The sequence below is a fragment of the Periplaneta americana genome, chromosome 5 (genome assembly GCF_040183065.1).
Source record: "Periplaneta americana isolate PAMFEO1 chromosome 5, P.americana_PAMFEO1_priV1, whole genome shotgun sequence".
Lineage (NCBI taxonomy): Eukaryota > Metazoa > Arthropoda > Insecta > Blattodea > Blattidae > Periplaneta > Periplaneta americana.
In genome coordinates this window covers 43,771,769-43,791,394 of record NC_091121.1, presented here as the reverse complement: position 1 = coordinate 43,791,394, position 19,626 = coordinate 43,771,769, and the positions used below count along the sequence as shown (strand labels likewise).

At 37.5% G+C, this 19,626-nt stretch overlaps 1 protein-coding gene across 1 annotated transcript in view; it reads right to left on the bottom strand.

The window, feature by feature from the left end:
• Positions 1–1,612: 1,612 nt before the first annotated feature.
• Ptp36E (protein tyrosine phosphatase 36E) overlaps positions 1,613–19,626 on the bottom strand; it is a 285,603-nt gene continuing 267,589 nt past the window's right edge. The window contains exons 11-16 of the mRNA XM_069827025.1: positions 13,280–13,356; positions 11,904–12,035; positions 9,570–9,698; positions 2,799–2,986; positions 1,827–1,962; positions 1,613–1,751 (exon numbers count right to left, since the gene is read on the bottom strand). Of these exons, the coding sequence (XP_069683126.1) occupies positions 1,671–1,751; positions 1,827–1,962; positions 2,799–2,986; positions 9,570–9,698; positions 11,904–12,035; positions 13,280–13,356 (743 nt within the window). The 3' untranslated portion in view covers positions 1,613–1,670. The remainder of the gene's footprint in view (positions 1,752–1,826; positions 1,963–2,798; positions 2,987–9,569; positions 9,699–11,903; positions 12,036–13,279; positions 13,357–19,626) is intronic.

The following is a 19,626-nucleotide window of genomic DNA, read 5'->3' as shown; positions in this document are numbered from 1 at the left end:
CCAGACGCGTTCTTCATTAAAAATATACTGTGTTGTGTTTGGCCATTAAAATATCTTAAACCTGTCGTGCTCACGAATAAATATACAAGTAGTTGAAAAAATTTTGTAAGTGGAAGTCTGGCAGACTTGAGATCGCAGTTCGGAAACACTGGGAAGGCACTGAACACACCTCAGAACGGGAAGCAACTCGTCTGTGCGGTGGAAGGCATGTCCTCGTCGACGCCACCGCCGGAGGACTCGTCCGTGTCTGCCTCGGCGGTAGCTTCGCTGGCGCTCGTGGCGGTGGCGAAGGGCTCGTCGCTGCTGCTGTACTTGCGCTCGGCCCGGTCATCCAGCGACACGCGACGGCTGGTAGCGGCGTGCCTTTCGAAGAGCTCGCCGCCATTGCTGTACTTGCGCACGCTCGGGATGTCCAGGGACACTCGGCGCCTGGAGACGGCATGCTTCTCGAAGGGTTCGTCGCTATTGCTGTTCTTGCGGTCGCCCTGGTTCTCGAGAGACACCTGACGGCTCGTTGCGACGTGTTTCGTGAGGGGCGAGTCGGTGCTTGTAGCCGCGTCGCTGCACGGCTCGTCCGTGCTCGTCCCGATACTCCTGCTGCGAGGGCGCTCGGTGCAGGTAGCCACGTGTTCGCTGGCAGGTGGATCCGTGCTGGTGGCCGCGTGTTCCCTCTTCGGCCGTCTTGTGCTGGTGGCCACGTGCTCCCACCGCGGCTGGTCCGTACATGTTGCCACACTCTCGCTGCCGGGTCGCTCTGTGCTAGTTGCAACACTCGCACTTCCTTTCTCTGTTGCAGCTTCCTCGCTAACAGGCCGATCCATGCCAGTCGCTACTTCCATGCCGATCGCAACCTCTTCGCCACACGGTCGCTTAGTGACGATCTCTACTTCCTCACTGCAGGGCTGTTCCATGACGGTTGTTACTTCATCACAAACGGGTAGCTCCGAGCCGGCGGACAAGACTTCACTACCAGCCATTACTTCGTCACTCATGTGCCGCTCTATGCAGATCACCAACATTGCTTTGCCAGTCGTCACTTCCTCGCTACAGGGCCGCCCCATGCCGGTCGCTAAGCTTTCACTGTCCTGCTCCACGCCGTTCACCAAGCTCTCTTCCCCGATCGCTACTTCCTCACTACAGGGCCGCTCCGCTATTTCCTCGCTGCAGGGCCGCTCCATCACGCTCTCACTGCCGGGCCGATCCGTGCCGGTCGCCGAGCTCCCGCTGCCAGGGTCGGCGTCCTTGCACAGCACCTCCGAGCTGGTGGCGGAGTAGTCGCTACTCCCCACTTGAGCCACGGGACTCAGCTTGCCGTCGCTGCTGGCACTGGACGTGTGGTCGCGGTCCAGTTCGCTGCAGGACAGACCCTTGCTGATGGCGTCCACGGGCGCGGGGCGTGCGGTGCGCCAGCTGGCGGCGGCTTGCTCCTCATAGGACCGCTGCTTCTGCACCGCCGGCGAGGAGCGCGCGGCAGGGTGCGGGAGCCGGTCCTCGGCGGTGCCGCGACGCTCGCGATCGGCGCATGGCGACAGTAGCTCGCAAGAGCAACAGTTCCAGCGGTAGCGCTGTGCCGAGGCCTTGCGTTCCGCCGGAGACGGGTCCTCGGGCGTTTGGGGCAGGGCGGACCCTCGACCGAACTCTATGAACCATTGTGTTTCCTGCTCGCTCTCTCACTTCTTCTCCTTCATGTCCTTATTGAGGTAGTGCAGAACGTAATGCAGCACCAGGTCGTAGCAGTACTTGTACTCCGTCTGTAACAAACAGCACGGTTAAAGCTTCGTCCGCACTCATGCTGCGTCACTCAACATTGATTGGAGAACACTCACCATGTTCTCGACGAGCTGTGGCCGATGTCTGCGAACAGTCTTAACGGCCTGGAAAATGTCTACTTCGCCGTGCTGGATCACCTGTTCTATGCATGCGTTGGCCGCACAGTACACGCCACAGCGGCTGCGTCCATCCCTGCAGCAAGCATGGAGCCCAGCGTTAGGAATTCCATTTTCAAATAGATACAACTACGTTTTTCTCTTCACTAGAAATTGGGCGTAACTTTCTAAATGACCGTCACATAAAATCCCCCCGTTCGGCTTGTATATTTTCTCTTCTTATCTTTGTATTACCCCTGTTCTTCTTGTATACCCCTTATTCTAGTTTTATTGCCCCTGTTCTCCCCATATTCTCCCTTTTCTCCTTATATTTCCCTTTATTCCCCTTGTTATCCTTATATTTTCTTTGTTCTCCTTGTATTACCTTGTTCTCGTTATCGTCCCCTTGTTCTCCTTATCTTCCCCTTGTTCTCCTTCAATTCTGCTTGTTCTCCCTGCATTACCCCTTTTCTCCTTGCAGTCCCGTTTTATTCCCTTGTTTTCCTTGACTTTCCCTTGTTCTCCTTCTATTCCCCTTGTTCTCCTTCTATTCCCCTTGTTCTCCTTGTCTGCCCCCTGGTCTCCTTCAATTCTCCTTGTTCTTCCTTCAGTCCACTTGTTCTTCTTGAATTCCTTTGTTCCCCTTCCATTCTCTTTATTCTCCTTGTACTCCCTTTTTCTCCTAGCATTCCCCTTTTATATCTAAAGATATGCAGCATAGTAAAGCTATCCCCCTGTTGACAGGTGATTGTACCCACACTAAGTACATTGTAAAGATATGCGCCATAGTAAAGCTATTCTCCTGTTAACAGGTGATTGCACCCACATACTTAAAGATATGCAGCATAGTCAAGCTATGCAGCTGCAGTAGTATAACAACCTTCATGTGCTGACCGAGCATTGTACACAGTACTGGGCGTCTGACATACTCACGGTGACACGACGACGACTGGACCATAGTCTGTCCGCTGGCGCCAGCGCTCCACCATATTCATGAGCTCTACGAGGGAGTTGGTCGATGTTGGCACCTTGTGTCCCATTGGCCAGCATCCTAGCTGGAACAACTGCACTGTCTTCGGTGGGGCCTTCACGCCAGCCATCAGTTCAGTCAGGGACACGATCTGCAAGTAAGTGTCACGATTGTATTTAATATTCCTAGTTTGTTTCTTTTTTAAGTAGGACTTACCTCTTTCTCCTCACTAGGTATGCGAGGTAACTTGGGTATTGAGTGTTACAAAAAATGCAATCCCCATTGTTCTTTTATTTCCCTGGTTATCCTTGTATTCCCCCTGATATCCTTGTATTTCCCTTTTTCTTGTATTCTTCTTATTCTTCTGGTCTTCGCCTTAATTTCCTTATATTCCCTTTGTTCTCTTTGTATTCCCCTTTCCTCTTTGTGCTCCCTTATTCGCCTTGTCTTCCCCTTGTTCATACCTAAGTCAAGAAAGTTAAAGGTTTTGATGAAAAATATTACGTCATTTCTTTGGCCAAGAGTTTTGCAAGTTAGACACTGATCAAATATTACTAACTACTGGGTGAGCGGATTATCTGTGAAACGTAAGCACGGCGGAACTCCAACGGAAGGTTAGCTTGGCCTTGGCCGACATTTTGGGTAGAGAGAAGCCTTGCCTAACAAGATATACGGAGAGGTGAGGTAGCAGTCTTTTACAAGAATGGATAATAAAAACATGTGTTTGTTGGTGATTGTACGAGGTCTGTTGAGAAAGAAAGATGAAATAGAAAATAATATGCCTAATTATTCTATTCAACGAGTGGTAATTAAAGAGTGTGATCCCAAAACGCGTTCAGTCCATTTTTATGAAGGACTGGGCTAACTTTTTTATCCACTGGTTTACGGACTGAGCGAGTTTTCAAGTGAGATGCAAAATAACACAAACTTTTAGACAAGATTGGCTTGGTTTTGAAAAAAAAAAGCTTAAAATTTAGTGACAGAAGTCTCAAAAATCATATATATATGTACATTTAAATCATAAAAATGGCCAAATGGTCTGAGCAAGTTTTGGAATCACACTTTTCAATTTATGATTCATATGTTCATACTGAATCCGCTCGTACTGTGAGGAAATTATTTCAAGATTGTTCAAGTTACAGGTCTTACTACGATTCATAAATTTCGTGAAAAGGGAAATGTTCAAGATAATAAATGAAAAAGATGACATACAGTGCTCACAGAATAAACTTTGGATGGTACTGGACACTAGCACTTAAAAAGTAGAATTTGTGAATGGATTTTGAGTAAAGAGTATCAAGGAAAAATTGATCCGAATCTCATTTTGGTTTCGTTCGAAGCTTGTTTCTACTTACGTGACTATGGTAATACACAAGGAATGTGTGAAATATGAATATAGACAGCATTATGTGGATGAGTACAAAACTTTTATAACGTACAAAATAAGTAATATTTTGTTCAGGCCTGCAGAACCCGTAAGTAGGGGAAATATGACGTCAGTCTCACTCCACTTCTATTGGGGATGATCGACTTCCGCGTAGAGTTGTTTACGTTCTTTTCCCGTGCAAGGTCTATCAGTGGGGGCACTGTAATTTTCAAAAAGGACTGTAATAAATTCATTGTATTTATAACGCATTATATCGTTTCAAGATTTACAATTATGCTAGATTTCCTGTCGGTTGTTTCTTTGAGATTTCTTTGCACCTAGCCTGCTTTAGATTGTCGAAAACGTTCCTCTTATCATTACCTACGGAAACATAAATTTATAGCATTTAAGTAATGAACCTTGAAAGTCACTATTAATTTCAATTCAAAATGAACACAACGATTGACGTCCTTAATTTAACAGTATATAAATAAATAATCCATATACAGTTCGTAATAATGAACTTACCCGAAAGTTTGTGCATTCCATAATTCTTAATATGGGCTTTATTGAAATGTGGTTTAATATTGAAATGACGAGTAGAAATAAATTGGATGGACACATTAAACGAGCAAATTCTTTTGTCTTTAACAACAAAATAATCATATTCCCATTTCGTTTGGATGTAGTATTTCTTCACAGGTTTAGATTTTGTCATGTTCCAGTTCTCTTTAAACTTCAGTACGCGTATTGTGGATATATATATATATATATATTTATTTATTTATTTATTATTTATTTATATGTTTATTTGGCTGGAGTGCGTTATAATGTTGAATAACAGCATTGACATCCGATATCACTCACTTATCAACATACAATTTTTTATCGTCCTATTACTAGTAAAACCAGTTGAGACCAGTAATGCAAGTTTTATAAAAACAGGAATTAAAACTTTATTAATGCACGAAAAATTATAATAAATTCTTCAAATAAAGTAATTCGTTTGCTGTCTGCATGCAATATTTCGGACTTATTCCATTTTAGTAGAATACAGAGCACGGAAAGATAAGTTGGGGAATGTACTTAATTCATTTTACACAAAAAGTGGACTTAATCGGCTTTACTAGTAATAGGACGATATATACATAGGTAAACCTTCTTACATTATATGTACACATACATTTTAGAATTTATTTTACATGTCTTTTAACTTATTAATTATTTCCCTCATTCATTTTTCTTTTACTTTCTAAAGGTATGTTCCTCAGGATTTTATTATCTGTTCATTTGTAATTCTTGATAGCGTATTGTATACCGCCGCCGCGAGAATGAATGTTGATGCAGCCAAGCGTAACTAGAACGCTATGACCGAGGTGGGTGGGGTAGAAGGGATGGTAAGACAGTCGCTCTGAGGAGCTACAGTTCTGCAGGTCTAATTTTGTTAGACAGTTACTCTAGTGTCGCGAGTTTAACCGCGAAATCTTGTTGTCGGCCGGGAGCATAGGCCTACATACCGCGACCCGAGAACTCCATGCCGCCCTCACATTTCATAGATAATCCGCTCATTCAATAATCCTAAAATACGCAATATTTTCTTAAATAATTCCATATATTTTAAACACTGTCTATGGAGTGTAATAACACATTATAACGGCCGCAATTAGACTGTGGTATTTTCCTCGTCTAGTGACGTGGAACCAGGCTAAGACGTAAAATAATGGAAAATAAATTCGTTCCTGTAAATCTCACCTTCCTGCTCTCATCTCCTGGAACAGTGACGGGACGTCTGTGAATGCGTGCGGAGTCCTAAGGCATACAAGCATGCAGTTAGCAGAGGAAAACGTGCCGCATGCGACATTCTATGTGTAGGTAATAAATACAAAGAAAGAAAGAATGAAAGAGTGTTACTTAATGAATACGAGACAAAGCAGTACTACATTCATGCCCTTTCATTGTAAATTTAAGTAACTACTAATAAAACTATTTTAAATACATTTTGGAGCAAATGAGTTGTCCAAGACTGACGACTGCAAAATATCTGAATGTGAACGAAATCCTCCGAAAATAATTTAGCGCAGCATGTATTGTCGGACCATCAGATCTGTGCCCCTTCAGCGCTGTCGTCGTTCTTGGAAAAGTTAACGCCTGTACTCACTCCATTCCACCCGCTTTCCTCCCACCACGTTAAACAGCAGGCCACGAACCTTGCCGAATAGTGATGATGCCAAACTTCCGTCAAACGATGTTATAAATAACTGGTCCTTCATGCTACAATATCATTTCTTTCAATCAAAATACATCTTGTATTTCTACATTTTAAAACCTAAATCCCATGTCTCGAATCACTTTCCGTAGTGTTTCTCTCCAACCTTGGAAATTATTGCTTCTCTCGCAACCTTCAGTAATTTCTTCAATGTTTGAACTTCTTTATGCAAGGTATAAAATTCTTGTATATTTCTTCTTAAAATACATCGATTCATATCATCTACAAGAAATAAAAGTTCCCTTGGTCTGTTCTTCCCTGGTGATTCTAGCTTTTCATCTCCTGCACAGACTCCCTACTCTCCTGATTTTCTTTATTAGGAGCTCTGACCTGCCTATATAAATTACATAAAATGTTGTATTATTAGTATTAGTTAAGTAAGTAATTTTAATACGTAATTAATTGAAATAAAATAAGCCTCATCTGTGATAGCAGCTGCTCTTTCCGTTGCCTTATTTATAGGAAACAGATATTGACCTGTTTGTTTCTCTTCATCGCAAAATGCGATTACGTAGGTACTTGCTTAATAATATTTCTTTCGCCACTCCGTGCTACAGTATTCATGTTGAGTTGACAATACTGGACTGCAAGTGCAAATAAACTGTCCCGCAAGGAGGTCAAAATTGTGAATAGTGGGGGAGAGAGAGATAGAAAAGAGAGAGATAGGAATGCAGGGAGAGAAATGAATTACTGAGTCTGAGAAGGAATTAGGGTTCAGTTCGCATATCTTACGGGAGCACAGATCCGATGGTCCGACAATAATAGTATATTACGATGCAAGGTTGGGAAATGATTTTTACAAAATCGAGGTAAAGTTTGATTTCCGAGATTTTTAATGCACTTCACAAACGTTTCTTGCACGATCATGTTTTTAAAAATGCAAATACAATATATTTTGTATTGAAAATTTAGAGCAATATTATTCCAAAGCTTTCTCAAAACTATACTGTAATGGTAACTAAGTAACAATAAGTGCACTGTAATGGATATATTTCAGTACAGTTTTATGTTATGAAGAATGGTTTCTCTAACAACAAGTTTCTGTGTGGGAATTCTAACTTTCAAGGTCTAACAACAATAGCTGTAAATACAACAAAAAACAGGATCGTGCAAAAAATAATATTACGAATACCGGTACTGAAAGCGTATACACATTTCGACAAAGTCTGTGCTTTTATCAGCTTCTTTGTACTTCGTGGAAGAAGGAAACGATTGGTAACTGGTTAATATAAAATTTTATCAATATGATATGTTTCAAGCCTTCCTGTAAAGAAGTTATTTCAAGTAAATTTGATTCATAAAAATTCAAAATAGTTATAACTCTAAATATGACATATTTCAGATTATCACCACTGAAATTATCATGTTAAGAAACTTCATTATTTTAGTACGATATACTGAAAGCCATCGAGTAGCTCAGCCGGCTGAGGCGCTTGCCTGCTGATCCGGAGTTGCACTCGAGCGCGTATTCGATTCCCCCTTGAGCCGATTACCTGGTTGCTTTTTTCCGAGGTTTTCCCCAACCGTAAGGCGAATGCCAGGTAATCTATGGCGAATCATCGCTCTCATCTCTCCAAATACTATCTCGCTATCACCAATTCCATCGATGCTAAATAACCTAATAACTGATACTGCGTCGTTAAATAACCAAGTAAAAAGATGATATATTGAAGCAGTCCTTACTAGTAATTTAAGTTTATTGAAGATTGAATGGATCTAGGTATTGCTATGTTACCTCAGATTCTGAATCTGAAGAACTAGCATTGGTTTAGGTTTATAAACTTTTGTGTGCGCATTTTTCATATAAAGCTGTCCAAAGCATTTTCATGTCTACCGAACTCTATTAAGGCATGAACAGTTCAATAGAAACCCTAAATACAGAGTTATGAGTAGACTTCGGATTTTAGGTAAAAATCTATTTTAATCCTTAAAAGTAAGTTCATAAAAACTTGCAAGTACACGTTTCATATAAAACTAGGCCTAAAATTGGTATTTTAATAGCACCTAAAATGCCTATTTTGACGACAAAGCCTATTTTGACGACAAAGCCTATTTTGACCTATTAAGTATGTTTTATCTCTAATAGGTCGAAACGCACATTCTTATTTCGAAAATTTGTATTTTATATTCCAAATGTGTTCCTAGTTTTGTTGGAAATAAAGTACGGGAAAAACTGGAGCAAGTTCTGCAGGGAAATGTAGGACTGAAGGACCTGTGTACTGCTTCAGATATCCTAGCAGGGAAGAACACGGATTTACAATGTAACATTCCCGTCCAACTAGTGCCAAAATTAAAATACGCTCCTGTTACTTCAGTGGATGTGAAGCGTTCATTTTCAGCATACAAATTTGTGTTGAGTGACAGACGACATCACTTTTTAGTTGCAAATTTAGGAAAAAGTAAGTAATTTATTGTGAAGCCAATTATGGACATTAACGGACAAGGCTTGGTAAAAAGTGATTATATTTTGTCTAAAACTTATTTTTCACATTTAATTGTATAGTTTATGTAGGGTAAGGGTTGGTAATATTGAGATAATAATATTAGTTCTTTCTCAGAACTTCTTACAATTTTACTGAGCAAGAGGAAGATCGGTTTTTCGAGTCAACGTATTAAGGGAATGTTCGTGGACAAGTTTCTGCACAAAACTGGTCCTTCTCTCGCTCAGAAAAATTGTAAAACATTTTCAAAAAGAATTATCGTAATATTATTAGTATCACAATATTACCAACCTTTACCCTATAGGGCTAACTAGTTAGATATTTGTTGTTCTTGTACTTTAGTAGTAGTAACAGCGTATAAGCATTTAAAATGATTAAATTCTAGAAGTGAATTCGTCATGATTTGGAACATGTTTTTGAAGAAGACATTATTTTTTCGTTAAACCTATTTTCAATTCTTTAGAGACTATTTCCTGCACTTTTAAGCCTATTTTAGGCGCCTAAAATTACATTTTAACGACCTAAAAATCCGTACCCTAATTATGAGAACTAGAGTTACTACATTTAAGTAATCATGCCACAAAATTTCACACACAGATAATCAAATATTAGTAAACAACAGTCACAATGTGGGTAGGACATCCCAAAATGTAGGCAATACCTTCTTATTGATGCGGAACACCCAGGTCTTGATGTTGGTGTAATGATTGTGAGAGATGTGGTCAATCGTGAACACAGGGCCGTACTTCTTGGAGTGTCGCCCCTCCGGCCAGAAGGAGGGAAAGTTCTGCTACAAAGGTTACAAAACAGAGGCCTTGACGGACAAAATATGGACTTGGTGACACGTAGTGTCCTATGCCTTATTTTTTTTAATATTTATGCATTACATATTGCTTTAGTGTAATATTTATGAGACAAATATGGTGCACTAACAATGAAATATATGTTATTTAGTTGTAAAATGTAACCTAACACTAAACTGATTTGCATTTGTACGCAACATATTCTCATAATATGTAAAACTAGGCATAGCACAGGTACTTGTTTCTGCTCATATGGTCAGTGAAGCATCTTCTCCATATATTATACTATACTATTTAAAGACTTTTGATGGATAATTAAATTTGTCATTCAAAACATCTAGTAATGCAGTAAATTATATTGAAGCCTAAAACATCTGGTGACCAAGTAAATTATATTGAAGCCCAAAACATCCGGTGACTATTTCGAGACCTTTGGTGAATAATCAAAGTTCTATTGACGCTGAAAATACCTGCCGACTATTTGAAACCTTTCGAAAAATTAAATCTAATTGTTATACAAAACATCTAGTGACTAATGAAATTCTATAGACATTCAATATGACTAATGAAATTCTATAGACATTCAATATATATTCAGACTACAAATTTCTGATCAATAATTAAATGTGATTGTCATTCAAAACATATGATGACTAATTGAAATCTATTGGCGTTCAAAACATCTGCTGGCTATTTAGCAACTCCTGCCGAATAAATTGATTGTCCTTCAAAACTTTTAGCGATTAATAAAATTTTACTGGCATTCAAAACATTTGCTGATTATTTCAAAAACGTTTGTAAAAATTAAAATCGTATTGACATTCAAAACATCTGTTCACTATTTATAAACCTCCGATGAATGATTAAATTTGACTGTCCTTCCTCTAGCGATTAATATAGTACTACTGACATTCAAAACATCTGCTGATTATTTCTGTATGTTTGTGAATAATTAAAATCGTATTGACGCTCAAAACATCTGATCACTATTTATAAACCTCTGATGAATAATTCAATTTGATTGTTCTTCAAAATAATACTACTAACATTCAAAACAACTGCTGATTGTTTGAAAACGTTTGGTAAACAATTAAAATTGTATTGACATTTAAAACATCTGCTCACTATTTGGAATCTTCTGATGAATAATTAAATTTGACCGTCCTTCAACACTTCCAGCGATTAATAAAATTCTACTGATATTCAAAACATCTACTGTTTATTTCAAAACGTTTGGTAAGGAATTAAAATTGTATTGGTGTTCAAAACATCTGCACAATATTTAAAAACTTCTGATGAACAATTAAATTTGATTGTCGTCCAAAACATACTATAGTGACAAATGAAATTATATAAAAGTTCAACATATCTGCCAACTATTTAAAACTTCTGGTGAATAATTAAATTCGGTTGTCGTTGAAAACATCTGGTGACTAATTCAATTTGATTGGCATTTAAAAAACCTGATGGCTATTAATTCAATCAACTGGTGTGCAATACGGCTAGTGACTGATTCAATTAGATTGCAGTTAAAATAATGCAGTCACTACTTCAATTCGATTGTCATGACTTATTCAATTCGATAAATGCTAAATCGCGAACGAAATAACTGTTGTAACCTATGCAGTAATGTATATATACCCACCAAGCGTTGGAGCAGTTGTGATGTCATTTTCATATAAACACGGCAGTCTGAACGGAAGAAAATGTGACTTCAGATCTAATCGATGGGATGGCAGGGGCAACATTGTTTTAAATCGGGTTAATCCCGTTCAAAATGGATTTATGATTAGTTATCCTGTTAAAATTTCCACACAAAGAAATTTCTAAAACATCGGGCCGAAATTTTTTTGAAACCTAGAGACAAAGAGAGACAGTAAAACAAAATGTATGTTTTGAAATTTAGGCTTGCACAGCAATTATGTTCAGAAGCAGATATTTAGATATATTTCTCAAGTTTCGAAATTACATACAGGTTCCATTTCAGGGAAAATTGGTACGACCTCAAGGGTCGTCTACTCTGTTGGACTCATTTTTCTGGCAAATTTTTTGGAGTAGATCTAAACAGCTTTTAATTTCCGAAATTAAATGTTAAAAAATGTTTTATTATAATAATTTTGGCACATAGTAGGTGAAGAAGTATAAATGATGTCTCTCTTGTCTAAATGCTGTGTGGACCTACTCATACGTACAGTGTTGTTAGGAGGCACGCACAGCACCACAACTGCCGCGCACTCGTAGTCGTACACCAGGCTCCAGAACTCTCCGCACGTGTGCTTCAGAGGCCACTCCGTCACGATATATTCGCGAGGCTTGGTATAACCCTGCAGAAACATAACTTGTGATTAAAAATTAACACTTCATAAATCTTTACTTGAAAGTATTTAGCCTATTATCCTAATTAAACTATTTTAGTCTAACTCGGGGAAAGGTCTATGCACTTCAGCTTACAAACAAACGTTCTGATGGGGCAGATAAAAAAGTTTATTTTTTTTCTTCCGCCATGTTAATAATGTCAAAAGAAGTGCTTATACAAATTTTGGCCACTCGACCGCAATTGCGAGCCGTCCAGAAAGTGATTTTCCGTGGGTCTGTTTATAGAAAAAAGCACAATTTCATAGAAATATTTATTGAAACAGATACAGCAATTGTTGCGCTATCTGTCAACATATTCCCCATTGAAACTGAGACATCTGTCATACCATGGGATCAATTTTTGTGTCGTAGAAGTCAGCCGCCTCAGATCGGGACCAGCGTTTGACTGCGTCTAGACCTCTCTCTGTCGATCCCATGATATGAGAAATGTCTGAATTATGATGGAAAATATGTTGAAAAATAGCTCAACAATTGCTGTGTCCGTTCCAATAAATTTTTCCAATGAAACTGTGTTCCTTTTTCTGTTAGCGCCTCTGGCGAACTTATTTTTTTACGGTCCTCGTAATTGCGGTCGAGTGGCCACAATTTGTATAAGCCCTTCTTTTGACATTATTAACATGATGGAAGAAAAAAATTTAACTTTTTTATCTGTCCCTATCAGAACGTTTGCTTTTAGCCTATTCTGAAACTAGATTAAATACGTATTGGACTAGCTCATCATCTTGTTTGACTCCTTGCTTCATATAAAATGAGTCAATCAATTGTGACTGGATTTTAACATTTGCAACATATTATTAATTATGGTTTTAATCAGTCTTATCACTATATTGGGATACCAGATTCATACATCATTTTATAGATTTTTCCACTATGCATACTACAATAACCTTGTTTGAAATCCACGTATATTTGAAATGAACATATGTTAAATTCCCAGCATTTCTCTAATATTGTTCGTTTTCAGATAGTGAAAATTAACATATAACATCTGAATGCTTCTGCGCATGCGCGCAAGCCAGTTTTTCCAAATTGGTTTGTGCTTATTTGTTTTAAGAAAAGTTCACCCAAATCTTGATGTACTATTTAAATTACTCATAATTTTGACATAATCCGCTAATGTATTCTCTCCTGCTACATTGGTAACACTGGTTCCCTCGCCACACAACACGCACTTGTCTCACAATGTACTTACGTCCACGAACACAGCGTTTATGTAGTCGGTAAAGTTGTTGCCCTGGAACGACGTCAGGTACGGCCGTGAGTTGTCGGCTGCAAAAGACAATGTTAATAATTGTTCTAAATTTCAATTCATAATAATAATAATAATAATAATAATAATAATAATAACAATAAACACATACGAATAAAGTCTAACGAGTGCGCTGATCATATTAGAATTTAATGAAGATGACATATATGTTCTCAAGACTACTGGTAAAAGGTAAAGGTAAAAGGTAAAGGTATCCCCGTAACATGCCATGAAGGCACTTGGGGGGCATGGAAGTAGAGCCCCATGCTTTCCATGACCTCGGCACTAGAATGAGGTGGTGTTAAAGAATGAAAACATTCAGATTCTCCACCGTCAAAAATAGTTAAAGTGAATTAATTAACTGAGAAAAATGTAATGGCTACGATTTTCTTGGACGTGGAAAGACCGAAACCCTAGATCATATCTGTGGCCGGGAGGAAAAAGATCTTAAGTAAAAGTTTTATACTTTTCAGGAGAGCAGTAGAAAGATTGAAATTGGTATCAATTATAGAGTTTTTCAATTAAGAGGTTTTTCCTGGATATTATTTGTTTATATTTCTTCTAAAATAGGTAATGTTGCTCATTTAACAATTTTCTTGGTTATTTCCAAACTAGCCGCACTTAAGCCCTTTTAAGACTAGAGCCCAAACTGAGTAAGAGGAACTATTTAAACATAAGAACTTTTTCATGTCAAAATAAATGAGAAATGTAAATTATTAGGAATGCAAAATGGGTCTTAAACAATTATATGACTGTTTACCTGGTGCTTAAAGTATTAAAAGGAAAGGACATCAGTATGTGATAAAATGGCTAAAATACAATTTAGACCTTTTTAATAGGGAAGCATGGAAAGTAAACATGTGATGGTCTGTAAGGAATAAAGTATTAAATATTCTTAAGTCCTTTATTCTGTGTGTGCTCGATTCAAAAAGCACTTAGGACATTTGGTAACGCTCTATAAATCCAGTCAGGAGTCTTATTTGACTTTAGCCATTTTACCAGATTGTAGAAAACTGTTTCCGCTTTCAGAATATCTAAAAATCTCATTTTCACAAAAAATTGACATAATACCTTTTTTCTCCCAGCTACAGAGATATACCCCAGATAGGTCGGCCTTATAGGCTTTAAGGTTAACAACTTTTGTCAGGTTTACTACACTGCCATCTAGTTGTTACATAAGGAGTCACGTCATAATTCCTATTTGAATTGCATTAGCGACTGTACTGCCATCTCGTGTTCGTTTACAGCGAACGGGTGGCGATCCTGGCGGTTGTTCTCTTCAAAGAGCAAACGATTTTAACATAGCGATGACCTATCTGGCCGAAACTAAGCGATATTGTCTTAAATAACAAACAATAATGACAGCACACTACACTACAGTAGTTTTTGTGAGGTAACTTGAAAGAATCCATAAGGTGTAGAAGACGTGATAAGATATCATTCTCATTCATGACAGCCTCCTGTCACTATGTAAAAATAACGCAGATTACCAGGCTTCGAGACTTTGGACCCGACACAATAAGTTTACTGTACATGTACTATAGGTTGTTGACTCGCTGCAGGTAGTGAAAAGTAGAGATGTGTTGAGGTAACAACGTTGCTATTTATAATAGAGTATGGTAGTATGGGGAAACACACACATATGTACATTCTGAAAGTAAATATACATTACACAATGACAATGTCAAAAGAATGTGAAAAGCATTTATTCTCCTGTCTTTTATAAGCATTTTTGTTTAATTATACACAGTGTTAATGATGGAAATAAACATGTAGCAATTTTAATTTCTTCATTTATCCTATTGGTCGTCTTTAGGAAGTGAAGTTACAGTACCGAATTGCAATGTACTACAAGATACATTCTCAGTGTCTCAAATGTAAATCTTTTTCGCTTATCTGCCAAACACAGTTTGTACTGTGAAAAGTTGCGCTCTATATCGCAATGACGTGATAGGAAAAATAAAAAACCTAACATCATTGCAGTCTCTAAGAGAGAGTCCTTTATTCTCGGGTGACTCTATGTCCACAAATTAGCTGCTTATGTTACACAATGTTCCATATCCGTTATTTTTACATAGAATTTATTTCAACTTCTATTTCACACGTTCAGTAACCGGTATACTTGGTGTCTCATTAATTCTCTGTGTCATTTCCTCAGTTAATTTGAGGGTTTCCGGCATCTCTTGCTCTGGCTTTTTTAAACCGTGTAATAGTTTCAGACACAGTTTGTATGAAAACTAAATTATTCGTCAGAACCTTCAAATCCAGAGCGTTTTTCTTTGAGTATTTGTTGGCATTCATTCTACAGTACCCCCACCCACTGTACGCTTTACCACTATACTCAATACGCCGTTATGCAGATTTCCCACTGAACTGCTCTATTGGGTCCGAAGTCTCGAAGCCTGCAGATTACCTTTCTGGGAAATGCTGCAACACCTGGATTTACCCGTATATTGTGCGATTTTCAGTCTGGGCGAAAATAATGGCCTGAAGTACAGAAATGGGACCTCTTGACTCATACAGACACCACACAATAGAGTGGGGAGTTAACAAAATAAACGTCAGAACTTAAGCTTGAAAAGCTCGAGCTCCTGGGACTATGGCAATGGCATTGGTAATATGGTAGGCGGAGTAATTGGCGTGCAGACTATTACAGGACGTAGAGATCAGTCAAGTGCTGCTAATTTTGCAAACTCTGGAGAGATTCTTCAATTCAGGTCAATCGATTAGTGCAGGGAATAAATTGCATTTGAGAGCTAATTGACATGAAGATGCTAGCGCTAGCAGAGTTGGCACCACGCCATAGTACGCTCAATATGTCGATTCCATTTGGCGCACAGTAAATATTTGATATACAGCACAGAGATACATCACAGTGAGGTCAGCCCGAGTTGATCTCTGACAGGAAATTCAATGTTATCAGATCATGCAAACAGAACACATGACTGTCTTCTTGTGATCCGAGTTTAAATTACGTCTATCCAGTGGTGGCTTGGGGATAAAAACAGTATATCGAGGATTAAAAAGTGATACCTCATTCCTAAAAAAGTGGTCATTTAGTTTAACTATATTATTATTTAGAATAAATACATTATTATGTTTACAAAATTGGAAAGTCAACTAATATTTTGTCCTCAAGTAGAAGATCTTGCAAAACAGAAGAATATATAAATTTTTTTATTTGCCTGCAAATTTACAGATACGAGGTATCAATTCTTAGCAATCAATATATTATAATTTATACGAATGGAAAGAATCTTATTAAGGGGTTAGGTACAGCTTACAGAAATACAATTTTGGAAATATTCAACATTTTCTTTCCTCCGTTACTGTATCTTGTACAGTAATGAAAATTAGTAGGCTATGTGTAAAACATTGACCTTCTATTATACGAAAGAAATATTTTTACGATTAAAAAAAATTATTTACATTTTTTTTTTTCAAAATTCAGTTCACTGTGCAGTGATGAAGCTTTTTCCACGTAACTCAAAAACTATAAAACATTCTGTGATGAAATTTTTCTGTGTATTTATGCATGTCATATCTACAATATTATGCATAATCACTTCTCTACCTTTGATAGATTGTCTGATAAAAAAATAAATTCATTTTTAAAATGGTCAAATATCAGTATTTTCTTCTAACACAAAATAAAAACATATTAATTATTAAGGAATGTAGTTGAAAGAGCATGATATTGTAAACACGAGTTTCAGCAATAAAATAAAAGAGAGAGAACATGAAAAAGTTTATGAGTTATGAGGGAAACGCTTCATCACTACACAGTAACCAGCCATCATTTTGAATTTTGAAAAATATATAATTTTATTATATCGTAAACATATTTTTTTCATATAGCAGAAGGACAGTGTTTTACACATACCAATTTTCATTATTGTACAAGATACAGCAATGGAGGGGAAAAAAAAAGTTGAATATTTCCAACAATTTTACTGCTGTAAGCTATACCTAACCCCTTAATTGCTTTCATTTTCAGATAATATTTATCATTTGTATGAATGTGAGTGTGATTGTGAGTGTGCCGGGTTAACATTAATTAACCAATCATCACTAATATAAAAAAAAATACATCAGGACTGTCGCTGGGCAGTAACCTGAACACACGTTTCAGCGTCACATTGTTGACAAGTAACTCCATCTGTTAGCACAACCATAAAGCATCTAGTAGATGCTATAGAGTTATCAACAATGAAAAAAAAAATATATATATATATATTTATCCATTGTTGACGTGAGGACAAAAAACCTAACAACAACTTCTTCCTTCGTTGATAACTTTCTTTAAAATTAGTAAATTTTGTTAAGTAATTTAATTTTATTCCATGAACAGCGATTGAACTTTTATTATGTTTCGTATAAAATAATGAAGAAATAATTCAGATTGAAACATAATAAGCAATAGATAGTTGCCCGTAAAAAGTACGGCTCTAGAGTAGTACTCAAATATATGTAATTGTAAACATATACCGGATGATTCTCTGACTTTATTACAGAACTAGCCGTACCCGTGCGCTCCGCTGCACCTGTTAGAAATAAATATAAAGTAATTACATAGGCCTAATTAAAATAGGACGTAATCTTCATCTTACGATGTTTGGTGACGTATACACGTCCGTTGATGTGACATATTAATGAATTTAAATACTATTCCATACCATGACATGATTGTGACTATAATAGTATTTAAATTCATTAAAATAGGACGTTTGATCCAGGGAACATTCGTGTTTGATAGAAGGATAAATCGTTTAATATGTTACTTAATTTAGATTGTATTTAAATAATTAAAATGCGGTAATTTTGGTTCAGAGAGCACTCAAAAGTTACTGTAATAACATTATAGCATTATGTCCATCTAGAGAAACTACACTTTCAAATGGTAAAATAATAATTAATTATACAAATCGGTTAATTTAGCTTCCGATATTACTTCACACAAACACAGAAACATTCTCTGTAGGTTATGTTTCATAGCTTTCGATTGTTGTTGTCCAAGGCCCCTTATAGACGTAGTCATTTGTTTTCATTTCATTACACCGCCTTAGATGGCATTGTATTTCAATTTTTAAACTCATTTATCTCATTAAATATCAGTCCTATCAAAATTTTGCAAGAAATAAAACTCATCGGAAATCATTTTTAAAGAAACTTTCGTTATGTAACATATTTCACAAAAATCAATAATAAGCAAGATATTTCGATTTATTTAATTCAGGCCCCCTTGTAACCCCCCTTTTAAATAACGTATTTTGAATGTCATATAGCCTAAAATCTAAGTTACAACGAACTTAATTTATATTCCAATTTTCATATAAATCGGTTCAGCCATTATCGCGTGAAAAGGTAACAAACATCCAGACAGACAGACAGACATACAAACAAAAATTTCAAAAAAGCTATTTTCGGTTTCAGGGTGGTTAATTATATATGTTAGGACCAATTATTTTTGGAAAATCGAAAATTACCAGAAACATTTCGGCTACAGATTTATTATTAGTATAGATTTTAGAGTTGATAGAAGTGAACAATATGAACAATTTCCATATAGGAACCCATGTCTGCTTTGGTAGTTATAACCCTTGATATGTGTAGTCAATTGGCATCGAACTCAAGGTCATCTTTCTAAAGTGTCGGGCTGAGTAGCGCAGTCGGTATAACGCTGGCCTTCTGTGCTCGATGTTGCGGGTTCGATCCCGGCCGAAGTCGAGGGCATTTAAGTGTGCTTAATTGCGACAGGCTCATGTCAATAGATTTACTGGCATCAAAATTCCGACACCCCGGCGAGCATGATATACCCTAGTCAGTTGCGAGCATCGTTAAATAAACCGTAATTTAAAATTTTCTTTCTGAAGTTTTGTCACAGATTCTCTGTTTCTGTAAACGCTGGTGTCAATTCTTACAAACATGGTATGGACTAATTTGTATTGTAAAGTATATTTTGGTTGATAAAGCCTTGCATATTTTCTAGCATTTCTATTTGTCCTTCCTGAAAAAATATATAAGGAAATTCTCTTAATATGAATCTTTCCGTGATAAGAAGAAACTAAAGAAACCAAAGTTATTGTTTGTATGTAATGTTTAACCAAAATAAGCCTAACGTCATATAGGAGGAACCTGTTATACAGTATATAGCATACCTGCACAAACAGCGCTCAACGAGCGCGCGGTTGTGTTTACCGCTCGCCGAATCGGAGAGGAAGATACGTCAGAATTATATAGACTTGCTATCTAGTGGAGTGCAGTGCGTATTCTCAGTAACTGTTTCACGT